This window comes from Carassius carassius, chromosome 13 (genome assembly GCF_963082965.1).
Source record: "Carassius carassius chromosome 13, fCarCar2.1, whole genome shotgun sequence".
Lineage (NCBI taxonomy): Eukaryota > Metazoa > Chordata > Actinopteri > Cypriniformes > Cyprinidae > Carassius > Carassius carassius.
Genome location: NC_081767.1, coordinates 22,566,630 through 22,580,798, shown reverse-complemented (window position 1 = coordinate 22,580,798; position 14,169 = coordinate 22,566,630). Strand labels below are relative to the sequence as shown.

The window sequence follows — 14,169 nt, the reverse complement described above, 5'->3', positions numbered from 1 at the left end:
CAATTAAGGAACAAGTCAAAAACAAATGTGGTGTTGTTGTAATCACCCCAAATGCTGTTGAACTTGTACTGAACCTGGAATATTCCATTCATATATATTAAAAATCCCATTCGTGAAAAGACAGAATTCTCACCAAATGTTTGTTACTTAAACAGACCTACATCCAAAATAAGCTCAGGTAAGTAAAAACCAAGACTAAAAAGTGAAAATAAGTGAAAGTGTACATCATGCCAACACACAAAACCCTGATCTGCATCCCCCGCTTCACACATAGTGAAGAGGACAGCTTGCTTCACAGATGGCCAAGGCGAGAGCGGTGGTTGTGGGGTACAGGGGAAATTCTTATGCACGGCCACTTATATAGAGAAAGAGTGTATGTGAAGGTATGTGGAAGCCCTTTAGGGATTGGGATTTGACCCTTCATCATATTCCAGGCCTCTGGATGCAGTTATTCATTGCACTGTGTTGAATCAACACCAAGCTTAGGCTATACTTTGCTAAATCGAATTTTACTAAACTATTGCAACCTTGAATCTGTGATTGCGATGGGAAACTCTTTTGAAGAGTGGAAACTGAAATGAATGGCTTGCGTGGAATGTGAGATCGGCTGAAATTGCATTTGTCAGATTACTCCATTCACAGCATTTTACATTTTCTGTTTGGCCTCATTAAATTAAAATAATTATTCTTTGTGCCCTGAGTTGAGAAAATGCGCTGTGTCTTCTGACCTCCAACATCTGAAAGCCTGAATGAAAAAGAAGTGTCTGACGAAAGTGAGTAAATGAAAAATTACATTTTATTTCAAAAGCTTTGAAAGAAAATGTCAGCATGATGTTTATAAGGAAAAGAAAACATAAATGTAAAGATGAGCAAAACAGAGCTTTGAGAAAGTTACAAAATAAACATTAGGATATCTATTTTTGTCACAGTTAAAAGTTAGTGTTTTTTTTAAGCATGCATTCATAATGCAAATAATACCATCATAGCCTTCTTGAAATCTCCCAGAATCCTCAGCATCAGGTATTCAATTTGCACGTAAAATTAGCGACATCCATGATCTAAGGTGCCAGGTTTGGCTAGAATGTCTTCAGCAGACCTTGGCTGCGCTCTTTAGAGTGGTGGCATGTGTCATTGTGTCAGCTGGGGTAAGGAGGTCACAGCTCGTTGATGCAGCAGGGGGTACGGGGGCTTTTGTAAAGCAGCCTTTGCAGTCTGTCCCTCTCTTCAGGGCTGAACCTAATGGCCGTGTAGCTGCTGTGATTGGCCAGCTGTCATGGTGCGGGGCAATGCAGTTAGACAGTCACTGCTCTCCAATTGTTTCCTTCCACACCAGGGAGGGTTTGTCTTTTTGTAACATCATCACTACAGGTACTTCACCCCGCACCCCCAGAGATTGTTGTGACAGCTGGAGGCCTGGACCCACCCACTCTCTATGACCAGATCCTTTTTAGCTCTATTGATAAGGGCAGTCAGCCACATGTCATCTCTACTCCCCAGAGCAACGCTCATTGCAAATTCACATTATTGATCGATGTTCATTACGGCCGGCCCTTCAGAGGCTCTCAGTGGGATGGAGTGACTATTACTTAAGGCTAAGCACAGGTCTGAGAGAGCATGCAGTACTAAAGAACCACAGTGTAGACAATGTTGATGTATATATAGTCTCTGACCTGTAAGCAATAACAGAATAGTATTCTATGGATGCTCCACAGTGATATACAAGGTCTGTAAACATATGTTTCACATTATAACTGTTAGTGCTTGGTACATTCTTGGATGGTTACAATTTAAATGGTTACAATGTATTGACCAATCAATATCCAGGACTGTGACCATTTTATAAATATACAACAGCTTACACTTCATTCATAGTGTAGTATTTTGATTACTTCTTCAGTTTTTGCAGTAAACACTCCTAGATGGATGTATGGTTAGACAAATACTGGCTTAACTAGATAGATAAATGTCTAGATAGATACACACATACATACGGAAATAGATTCACTTTTGTTTGTGTCAGTTAGGCTAAGTGAAAATGAAAAAAGAGTGGGACGGCACCGGAGGTTGTGTACGTGTGGATGTGTCAGATGAAACACTTGCAGATCAGTCTTAATGTGTGTGTAAGTGTGTAGAGCACCATGGAGAATGCATTTGAGTGTGTGGATGGTCTGGAGGATGGGACGAGGTGGTCGACGGTCACAGGGTATCTCTAATAAATCACACCAATAGCATGCTTTTAACTCACCGACAAAACATCTGAAGAAATTAATCATCGATTTTGCACTGCCATTTAGTAAAAAAAGGGGCAAGAATCGGGCAGAGGGGTGAGACAGGTGAAGAGCGAGAGAAAGAGAGTGAGAGAGAGAAAGAAAGATGAGAATTAACAGTTACAGACTGCCAGCGTTCTTTAATGAGAACGGCTTAATTGTATGGTTAGCAGGGATGTCACATCTAAAGTGACAGGTTGTGTGAGTGGCAGAGTAAATATTAATACAAGATCTCTGGGATTTTCATTAGCCTTTCTTTCTTTATTTATGTTGCACTTTCCATACATGACAAGCAACACTGCTGTGTCGGGCAGACAGTATAGTTTTTTTAAATGCATTTTACATGTGTGCACTTGTGCTTTCCATTGTGCTCGTCTTGTCGTCGCTCGTGCCTGGTTACCATAGTCACTAGATTTAATCTAACAAAGCATGAACGCCTCACAAAGAAAAGCTTCATTGAGTCTGTGTGGTTAATCAGCAGTACTTTGCCCTCCCTGACAATAAGTGAGGACTCTTGCAGATCTAGAAATTATATTTTGCACAAAAACTAACCATATTTTTAAGACCATTCATTTTTTTTCCATTCTCATGTAAATTAAGTACATTTCTTCTTTGAATTTCAAACATTTGATTCTCATTTTTAAGACCGTAAAAAAACTGCAATAACATATTTATTTTTAATAATTTTTTTAACTTACATTTTACTTAATGCTCCTATTTGCTTTATTTTCTTCAAGCAAAAAATATTTTCTTATTTCTTTATTTTGATTTGTGGGTGTAGTATGACTTGGTCATATGAGATTCACCAGTACTGGGATTATTGAGTGACTTCTACAGATCTGTGTCTGCATCCATGATGAGCATCCGTGTCAGTATCTGTTGTTTAGTATGTGAGAAGTGATGCCCGTACGCAAGGCTGGCACAATGCGTTCCTATAGACTGGCTGGTGTGAACTGATAAAGGGAGAAAAAGAGTGAGAATGAAAGCTCGCATAATCTCATTAACTCATTGTTATGAGTAAAGGCCAGCAATCATGTTTAACTGGCCTGCAGGGAATCATGAAAACTACATAAAGCTCACTCCACCTTGATCATTACAGTACACACCTCACCAGTGCACACAAACCAGTGCTGCCTGTCCATACATGTTTTAAATTCAGGATCAAATACTTGTTTTCCAGAGGGCAGAGTGCATTACTAACATACTAAAGCACTAAACCTCTTGAGGCAATGTGTTACGGTGATTTTGCTCTGCTTCATGCTGAACAAAACTCCTTGACTGTGGTAAATTCACTTAGAGCCAGAACTATCCATTTTATAAAAAATTGAAAGGCACCATATTAGAATTCTTCACTATTTTGTAAATAGATAAATAAATAAAAATAATAAAACACACTAAATTAGACTGCTAATTAAATTAAATGTACTTACTATGAGGCCATCCAAGATTAGTTTTCTTCATTGGAACATAGCATTACTTGCTCACCAATGGATCATCTATAGTGAATATGTACCGTCAGAATGAAAGTCCAAACAGCTGATAAAAACATTACAATAATCCACAAGTAATCTACATGACTTGTAGTGAATTAATCTTAGTCTTGTGAAGTGAAAAACTGCATGTTTGTATTAAAAGAAATCCACCGACATATTTGTTTAGAACTGTTTTGGACTGTTTTCGCTTGTAAATGATCTCCAGATTCAGAAGAGACAACTTTTTCCACTGGAGAAGCAATATTATAGATGGAGGTGTGATGTTTTTATCAGCTGCTTGGACTCTCATTCTGACGGCACCCATTCATTGCAGAGGATCCATTGGCGAGCAAGTAATGCAATGCTAAATTTCTCTTAATATGTTCCAATGAAGAAACTAATTTTAGTGAGTGAGCTTCGACAGCAAAGGTAATCTAAATGTAAAAATGCAAGAAATTAGCATGTACAGTTAAATAAACAGAATCAGCTAATAATAATAATAATAATAATAATATAAAAAAAAAAAATATATATATATATATATATATATATATATATATATATATATATATATATATATATATATATATAAATAATAATTTTTAATAAGCCTCTAATAACAATGATTAAGGTTAAGTTGGTCATGCGAAATCAAGTTGACCAACAGAGAGCTGCTTAGTTTGACAATATACTTTTTTCATGACATTTTGGAGAAATTTCACTAATGTGACCATATATTTATTGTATTGATTGAAATATATAAATAAAGGAAATGACAATTAAATATCTAATATTGACAGATAACAAAATAATAATAATAATAATATTGGCTAATAAATAATATGCTACCGATATGTCTTGCATTCCAAATATCACAGTATTCTATAAGTGTGCATTAGCTGCAAATGTTGTGAACAGCTCATCTGAGTGTGTGTTGTGATTGGTATTTTGTCTCAGGCGTTGTACAAATATGGGGTCGTAGCTTGTTTTCATTTCCCAGTCTCACACGGTCAACACAGTTCTCAAACCCTAAGACAGAAGGTAAACAGGCGGACAAAAGGACGGCTCCTGTTCCCACGGTGACCTTTGAGACCCCAGATTTGTTGTAGTAGTGTCTGTGTTAACCTGGTATGAATGGCGCCATCAGAGCAGCATCTTTATCCTCCTTTATATGCCTAGCCATTCTCATGCAGTTGTTTTCCTCTTTTTCTCTCTTAGGTGGTTGTTCCCACACGGGTTGGTCAAATGTATGTGTATGACACGGGGAAAAATGAACAGGATGAGTATGACATCCCCAGACACCTCCCACCCTCCCAGGATATCTATGACGTGCCGCCCACCCGCTCCCAGTACAGTCAACAGGTAAAGATTTCATCTGAACAGAAGCATCACATGGCCCTGTGTGCACTGATTATGTTATTGTGTTGAGTTTCATATGCACTTTAATGTCCATGTGAAGGTCATTACACTGACCTAAAGGTCATTTGATATCTAGTAATTTGTGGATGAGCCAGTAATTGATGATAATATTCTTTAAGTGTATCTCAGATATCTGCAGTGTGTGTGAGATAGACGATCATCACATACACAGTGAAGAACCTCCACTCTTATTAATACAAGCAGTGAGAATATAAAATCTTTTTCTTTCTTTCTTTCTTTCTTTCTTTCTTTCTTTCTTTCTTTCTTTCTCACTCTTACCTTTTAATTTTTTTCATTCTTTCACTCTTCCTTTATCTTCCTTAATGTTTTCCCTTTCCTCTTGTTTTTTCACTGACCTTTGCTTTCTTTTGCTGACTCTTTTGATTTACTGTATTCACTTTTTTGTTCTTTTATGTTCACTGTTTTGTTTTTTTTGTTCTTTTTTTGTTCTTTCCATTCACTTTTCAATGATTTTTTTTCACATTGTTTTTCACATTCTTTCACACTTCCTTTTGCTTAAATTTTTATTTCATTTTCTTGTCTTTTGTTTTTCATTTTTGTGCTATTTTTTCTGTTTCTTTCACACTCTTTCACTTTCATTTGTTCTTGCTTTCATCCTGTTTTTCCATCTTTCATTCATTTTCACTCTTTTGCTAGCTCTTTCATTGCCTCTCTTTATTCCTTTATTCCTTATATTCCTGTTGGCTCAATGATTGAATGCTTATTTTTAGATGAGGTCATGCATTACTTGCAGTAAAAGTAGATATTTCAGTGTCTGGAGGCATTCCAAAAAGAAGGTCAGCACTGTATGTGTGAGTGAAGCATCCCTGTATGTGCACGTGTGTGTGCATTGTGTGTGTAGGGAATGTGCTGTCAGTGAGATCAGTCCTTGAGTGCAGCACACTGCAACACACACACACACACACACACAAACACACTAGAGCAGAGAGAGACAGACAAAGCCTGGCTCACGGCAAAGGCCACAAAATTCCAACACATACGGAGCCTGCAGCACAGCCATACAGAAAGAATAAGAGAAACATGGATGATGGGAAAGACCTGAGCATATTCTGTAAATGACAGAGGAGTGGACTAAACAAGGCAGATGAGACGAGGCACATCACTCATCATTTTGTGTGCCAGAACACAACAGTATTACCAGTAGAAATGTACAAACACAAATGTGTTAAACTACCATAAAAAAGACACTGGATGGAATTCAAAAAGAATGAATGTGGCAGCTGATAGCATTGTTTATTTACACATGCTGTTTGCATTATTTTAGCCCTTGTTTACTCAATCATAGAATCATCTAATTCATTAGTCTCATTTATTGAATCAAGCAAATTACTGTAAGAAATGATAGCCCAAACACAAAAAATTTTATACAATGAATACAGTTTTTTGTTGACAGATTTTGGAATGCTAAGTTATGGAGGATGTTACCATATATTAAAGCTTAGGGAAAAGAATCAGGTATTTAAGTTATGCATGATTAAATGACGCAGTGGTGTACCAGCATAGTTAGCATCTCCTTAATCCGGTTCATCAGAGGAATAGAATTCAGGTTTTTACACCAAAAGACCGTGCACAAACTGTTAAAAAAATTCTACATTTTTCATACTGACCAAAAATGCTGCAAGCCAAACCACTTCATTGTAACATTGTAGACGCTGATTTGTTACAATGTTCATTGTAACAAATCAGCGTCTCTCAGATTACAGCGATACAGAGGAAAAAGGCACGGTTGTTTAATCAAATGGAGCTGGCACAGCGGCTGCTGGATGTTCAGTGAGAGGTTTTGGTATTCATGGGTTCTTCTGCCTTCGTCTCTGACTGCAGGCTCTCCTGGGGGCGCACAGCAGATTGAGAGCCATTGTTTGGCCAGCATTAGAAATGCTAATGGTGTTTATGTAAGGATGTGTGGGATTGGTGCAGTACTTCAGAAGTCCCTAATACACATTAAAGGCATACAGTATATAAGGATTCTTCTGTGGGAAATTATTGTTGTTACTAAAGGTACAGATTGTTTAAATGGATGTTTGACAGCTGCATAGCATCCTTATCTTAGAGAAGTAATACGTGGTGATGTGTTTCTGTTATAAACAATGATTACTGCTACAAGCAGGCGTTTGCTGTAGAATCATCTGAAGTCTGTGTCTAAGATGCTTTTGTAATATACATTTTCTGTCATTACAATCCTTAGATTTCCCAGTCACTAAGTGTGTGTGACACTTACTCTATCTCAGACAAGATTAAACTTCATCTTAATCCAAATCCCATTGACCTCATTTCACCCATATCAGATGCAGTAGTGGAAAAATCACACTTTTACTGCTAGCACTATCAAACGTTCATTGGGTTTTAATCCTTTACTAACATTCAAGCACTGTGAGTCTGTGCGTGTGTGTGGTTATTTGTTCATGTTGTCATATTTATATCAGTTGTCACAGGTTTGACAGAGCATTGGGACAGGAAGTAACACTTCATTTATAGCAATTTCTGAAACTCGAGAGCAGTGTTGTGCCAGTTCATACTTAAAAAGAACTAGCTCAAAGTTCAGTTCACACAGATGATAATGAACTAGTTCATGTTCATAGTTCATTTAAAAAAAAAAATGAACTAAGTTCACATATCTAAAAACGAACTAGTTCACGTTCATTTGTTAAATGTATACAAAACGAAATTCACTTTAAAGAAAGGCTTTCTATAACAACTTCAACTTCAACGGTCAAAATCATGTCGGACCCGCTCCATGTCTCATATTGCGCATCCTATCTTACTCGGTCGTGCTGTTCGCTTTTCATAAATCAACATAAATGGAAAAAAAAAAAATATAATATTTTAACAAATATGAAACACGCTTTTTTTAATGGCTACAACAGTATAGTATCCTACATAGCCTACTCTATATTTGTACAAATTTCTGCACATTAATTTAATTCTGAATTTTGCACACACAAGTTGAAAGGCATTTGTTCAAATCAAGTTCACGGATAATTGTGCGTGCATTTATTAGCCTAATCATTATGATACTAAAATCCTAACAAATAGGCTATGCTATGTACAAAAAATCAAATGAGCCCATAAAATGAACGGTTAAGCATTTTCCTCCCATAGAAAACCATTATAAGAACGCTTAATGTGGCTTAATGCAGATTAGAATGTCCCCTTATTATGTCGAAATAACGAGATATCGATAGCCTACTAGGCTACTGTGTCCACCGTGGTCTCCTTTTTGATCAGCGGAAACGATTTTTGCTTGTTTGGGATCTGACTGTCCAGCGTATTTGAAAAAGTTAAGCAAACTTTCCTGTCTTTTTGACATTTGCCAGAGTGAGCGCCGCTCTCGTTCACATTCATTGTATGAAAAGTGATTCGTTCAGTTCAGCGTTCGGCGAAAATATGAACGTGTTCAGTGAGCGTCGTTCATTGAACGTGTTCATGCACAACACTGCTTGGTGGGTAGGGTTAGTCTCTAATTGAATTTTTATATATATATATATATATATATATATATATATATATATATATAAGACTACAGGAGTACAGTACATGATATTTCAATGCTGGGAGGTTTATTTTTACTATACCTTTGGGTCAAATTTGTCATACATTAACATAAATGGATATATGTCTTTATAAAATATCTGAATTCTGCTAACATTGAAATGTTTGGGGTGATTAAGATTTTTTTTACAACTATTTATTCAACATGGACAAATTAAATTGATCAAAAGTGAGATTAAAAGCATTTATAACGTTACAAAAGATTTATATAAAAAAGTGCTGTTGTTTTGGACTTTCTATTCATCAAAAATATGGAAATAATGTATCACAGTTTCCACAAAAATATTCATCAGTTCAGCTGAAGGATCATGCGACAGTAAAGACTACAGTGCTGAAAACTCAGATTTGCCAGAACAGGAATAAATTGCATTTTAAAATATATTAAAATAGAAAACAGTTATTTTTAAATTGCAACAATATTTCAAAATATTATTGTTTTTACTATTTCTTTTTTAATTAAATTTTTATTTTTTCAAATAAATGCAGCCTTGGTGTACATAAAAGACAGTATGTAGTATATGTTACAGTGACATTAATAAATAAAACTATGACAGTACGGAGTAGTTTGCCACGGGACAACATAGCTGGTAATATTTCACAAAATGTGATCTTTGTCCTTGTTGTTAAAATGGTCATGAAGGCATGGAGGTTTTTTTTTTTAGTTCTGCATACCTCTGCTAAAGGCTCTCCACAAAAAACTCCTTTACTATCGCGCATGTTCAAAGTCTTAACCTGACCACAGAGCCACTGGACAGGTAGCAAAGAAAAAGAGAGGTTGTGGGTGAAGGTGGAGGTCAGCATCTCTGCAGCACTGCTGATTTCCTTCAGCTGTCCCGTCTGAGGTCGTGCTCCTGTAATCTTTCCCCATCAGTTGGAGTGTTCCCTCCGACCCCCATTCATCCGGTTCCCTCAATCCCAATTCTTCTCCAACATGCAAGAAAAAACAAGGGATAGATTATTTTCAACTAACACAAATTTCGATTTATTTTGTATCCCTAACCGTATTTTTATTAAATAGCTATTTCCTTTACAGGTCAGATCTACTTATAGCCACAGATCTTTGTTTTGAATGTGTATTTAATTCAATTTTGTACCGTACCTTATTAAAACTAGCAAATGAGTTTGATGTCTTTCTGACCCTGTTTCTCTCTGGGTCACAGGTTTATGACACTCCTCCCATGGCTATGAAAGGCCCACCCAGTAGAGATGGTCAGGAGATCTATGACACTCCACCTAGTGTGGACATGAGCCAGCGACACTACCAACAAACGGTAACACTCCATTCTTGTCTCCGTACAGGACTGACACAAATCAATTACACTCTGGTTTTATTTACACCTTTGATCGGCACATTAATGGGGGTTAAAGAGATCTGTATTTCCTGAAACAAAACAACACTGATGGTCTTACAATGATGAAATACAATAGAATAGGATCTGTAAGTGATTTCCGTTATTTTGCTACCTTTAGCCAGACTTGGAAATTGAATTAGGCCATCTGCTACAAACACCTTCCTCCAAAACTCTTCCCACTAATGACATCTCAACCAACCCAATGACAGCAAACCCTACAATGTAAAATGATTCACTTGGCTCATCAGTCACACAGGACACCTTTTTCAGTGACATCTGTTAGGGAGTAGAGATGTTTAATGTTACTTGGAACACCTTCAAACTGTGATCAAAAATCCTAAGCAAATACTAAGTGTGTATAACTTTAAACTGATTCTAGAAGTGCACTATATTTGGGTTCCATATAGACCCTTTTCACATTTAAGGGGTTCTCAGAAGCAGAAGTCATTAGTTTGGTAAACTCCTTTATTAGTGAAGGGAAGCTCCAACAAATATATATATATATATTTTCCCATCGGCTCTAATAGCAAAGAAGAAGTCCACAATAGTGTTTATATGACTTTCCTAGAGAGGAAAAACGTATTGAGGGATTGATTATGCAGATTAGAAGTGACAAAGATGTCAAATCTGCCATTAGCATTATCTGGTTTCCTGTGTTTTGATATCAAGGTAATAAAACATAAAGTACAGTTTAGTGTTATAAATGTGTATAGATAAAAAAAAGCGTCTATTGGTTATCATCCAACTTTAGACATGTTCATTTCCTCTATTTTGTACAAAGCATTCAAAAGCATTCAAAATGATTATATCTAAGGGATGAAGTAGTGAATATCAGAAGATAAGCCCAAAAGAAGTAAGATATAAGTAGAATGCAAGGAGAGGGGGGAAAGCAAAAGAAACTTAGTATTATATATATATATATATATATATATATATATATATATATATATATATATATATATATATATATATATATATATATATGCAGGAAACCTACATCCTCCCAAACTGGTGTTTATGTCAGAAATGTCATAAGTTGTTGTTTCGACTGGGTCAAGTTAGACTAGGTCACCGTGAGCAGTCAAACGATGCGGTTAAAAATAAATGTTAGGTTAGATATAGTTACCACACATTTAGAACAAATATAGCAAAAAACTGTTCCTAGAAAAGAACATCTAGTACCGTTAATGACTAATTCTGAAGAAAAAAAAAAAAAAACATTATTACTCGGGCAGTGAATATACATTAAAAAAAGAGTAACAGTATTTGAATATGAATATATGATGAGGATTAATATAAGCATTAACACACAAAATATAAATAAATAATTCATAAATGAATTAATGGATATGAAAATCAAGGAAAATAGAACAACATTGATTGTTTGGATAAAAGCTTACTTTAAGTTGATCTATAAAACACTAATAATTTAAAATCACTGTTATTTAATGTCTTAAGCAAATTTCAAAATGCATATCCATTTTTAACATTTTACTATTTATTAAACATAATATTATAATGTTGTGATGATTAAATTCATTTTATCATTTAAAATGATTGTATTGGTATTATAGTATTGGCCAGAATTTTAATATATGTACATCCCTAATGAGTTCAGTTATGATAATACAAGGCTAGTTTTGGTAAACACATTATTTCTCTTTACAGGTATATGACATTCCTCCATCTGTCAGCAAAGATGTTCCAGATGGTCCAATCAGGGAGGAAACATACGATGTTCCTCCTCACTTTGCCAAGATGACGAGTCTGGAGAATCACAACCAGGCCTATCTATCTCAGATCCCAGGAGGTCCCGAGCCTCCCATACCAGAGGATGTCTATGATGTTCCTCCTCCTCAGCTAATAGGAAAACGACAGCCTGAGGGCCAGGAGATCTACGACATCCCTGCCAGCCTGCGAAAGGGCAGCCCACAGGACCACCATCCTGCAGATGTGTATGACTTCCCCCGCGAGCGACCAGCGGGCGAAGAATCGGGCGACTATGTGTACGATGTGCCTCCGCAGGTGGTGCGTGACGCAGCAGCCACCGAGGAGCTCACTGTGAGCTTCAAACGCCTGTCAGCTTCCAGCACGGGAAGCACCCGCAGCAACCTCTCAACGTCCTCTTTAGACATGGTGCCAGTACGGGATTCTTCCGGCCCCGGCCGCCTGCTGCTCCTTGATCTAGACCAGGCCATGGAGCGACTGTCCCGTCAACAACAGGCCGTGGAGAGCTCAGTGTCCCTCCTCATGTCATTCATCAGTGGGAACTGGCGCAGCCCCACTCAGATGGAGTCCAACCTCCCTGCCATCCGGCAGGCTGTGGACCGCATACGTGTGGCTGTCAGGGACCTGCTGGAGTTCGCCAGAGGGGCCGTAGCCAACGCCACCCAGGCCACCGACCGTACACTGCAGACCAAGCTCAGCAAGCAGGTGCAGAAGATGGAGGAGGCCTTCCAAGGTCTGGTGAGGTACAGTCAGGCGCTGGACTCCTTGGGCTGGTCCCCAGCGGCTCTGATGGCACCTTCTACAGGCACCGGTGGGGACGACCTAGACCGGCTGGTCATGTGTGCTCGTGGCGTGCCCGATGACACCAAGCAGTTAGCATCGTTTCTCCATGGCAATGCCTCTTTGCTCTTCAAACGGACAAACAAACAGCAGCAACCACCATTGCCGCCTGTCCCTCATACTGGTGACATGCTGGGTCAGCTGACGAACAACAACAACATCTCAAACTATCAGTCAGGCACACCTGAACGGCCTAACATCCAGTCCCGCCCATTACCCTCCCCTCCCAAGTTCTCAGCTGAGGAAGAGACTCCAGACAGGCCGTACGAGACGACAGAGGAGGGTTGGATGGAGGATTACGACTATGTCCATTTACAGGTACACTAAATATAAAGTCATTATCTTTTGAGAACAGTATCCAGGTGTATGTTCTCTGTCACTGATATAATCAGTGGACTACATGCATCCCATGCAATCCCTAATGTGTCAAGCCTCAGGCCTTTTCATCAATCACTATGATTGCATGTGCAGACCTGATGTTTCCTAAAGCCCACATACATCTTCCTTTAGCACAAGCTGTTGCACATCTGCTGTGTGGTTCTGTCAAAACTTCCAGTGAAACTGAGCAGATAAGATGAATTCTGTTCAGTCACACAGATATTCCTTCATCTTTCAGTCAGGTCATGCATATGTTTTTTTTCCAGTTGCAGTCCTGGCTTCTTTGGGGCCCTAGGCGAAATAGGAAAATATGAAGAAAAAACCTGCTTAGTTTATACAATATCGCAATGCAAACAGACCTTAGTGTGTATAGTTTATTTTTTATATATTTTATTTATTATATATAATTTTTGTATATATCATTGTATGATTTATTGTTAATTTTATAATTTTCATTATAAAAGCATGCTATATAATATATTATATAATATTTATATTATTTTTAATAGTTTTGTGAAAGCTATGACCATATTTGGTCTTTTCAACCACAGTGTTTTAGACAAACACTTTTTTTACCTACAATAATTGTGCAATTTAATTATCAGATAGATATATTTAAGTTGCTTTAAAAATCATTTTAGCTGATAAATCAGAAAGGGCATGTTTAAATTGGCATAGGATTTCTGTAATATTTTCCACAGCTGAAAATGTGTTGAGTTTCACAGTGATATTACACTGCCCCCTGGTGGACTAAATTGGCATTTTTCAGTGCACATTAATTTAATTGAAAGAACTCGATGGATGGGGATACAATTTTGTTTATTTTAAAACAGTGGGAACAGTTGTATGTTGGTTGTGGCTTCATCAAAATTATTTGCTTATGCACAAGTAATTTAACCTGATCTTGTACTTTTTTGCTTTAAAGTTGTGACTTACATTTTTAACCTACATTACAATTGTCTACCCACCTATCCATAGACAGTAAACTATTTATTCATTACAAAACTTATTTTCATTTTCTATTTTAGGGTAAAGAAGAGTTTGAAAAGAACCAAAGACAGCTGTTAGAGAAAGGGAGCATCAAACACAATAAGACTGTGCTGGAACAACAACAGGTATATGAGAATATAACATCTTATTCAC

The 14,169-nt window shown here is 37.3% G+C and overlaps 1 protein-coding gene across 3 annotated transcripts in view; it reads left to right on the top strand.

The window, feature by feature from the left end:
• The window catches only part of LOC132156105 (breast cancer anti-estrogen resistance protein 1-like), an 88,799-nt gene that overhangs the window by 72,590 nt on the left and 2,040 nt on the right, over window positions 1–14,169 (top strand). For 2 of the 3 annotated variants that reach the window (XM_059564964.1, XM_059564963.1), the window contains exons 3-6: window positions 4,958–5,101; window positions 9,889–9,999; window positions 11,749–12,966; window positions 14,055–14,141. In XM_059564964.1, the coding sequence (XP_059420947.1) occupies window positions 4,958–5,101; window positions 9,889–9,999; window positions 11,749–12,966; window positions 14,055–14,141 (1,560 nt within the window). The remainder of the gene's footprint in view (window positions 1–4,957; window positions 5,102–9,888; window positions 10,000–11,748; window positions 12,967–14,054; window positions 14,142–14,169) is intronic. The other variant, XM_059564965.1, reaches the window with a different exon arrangement.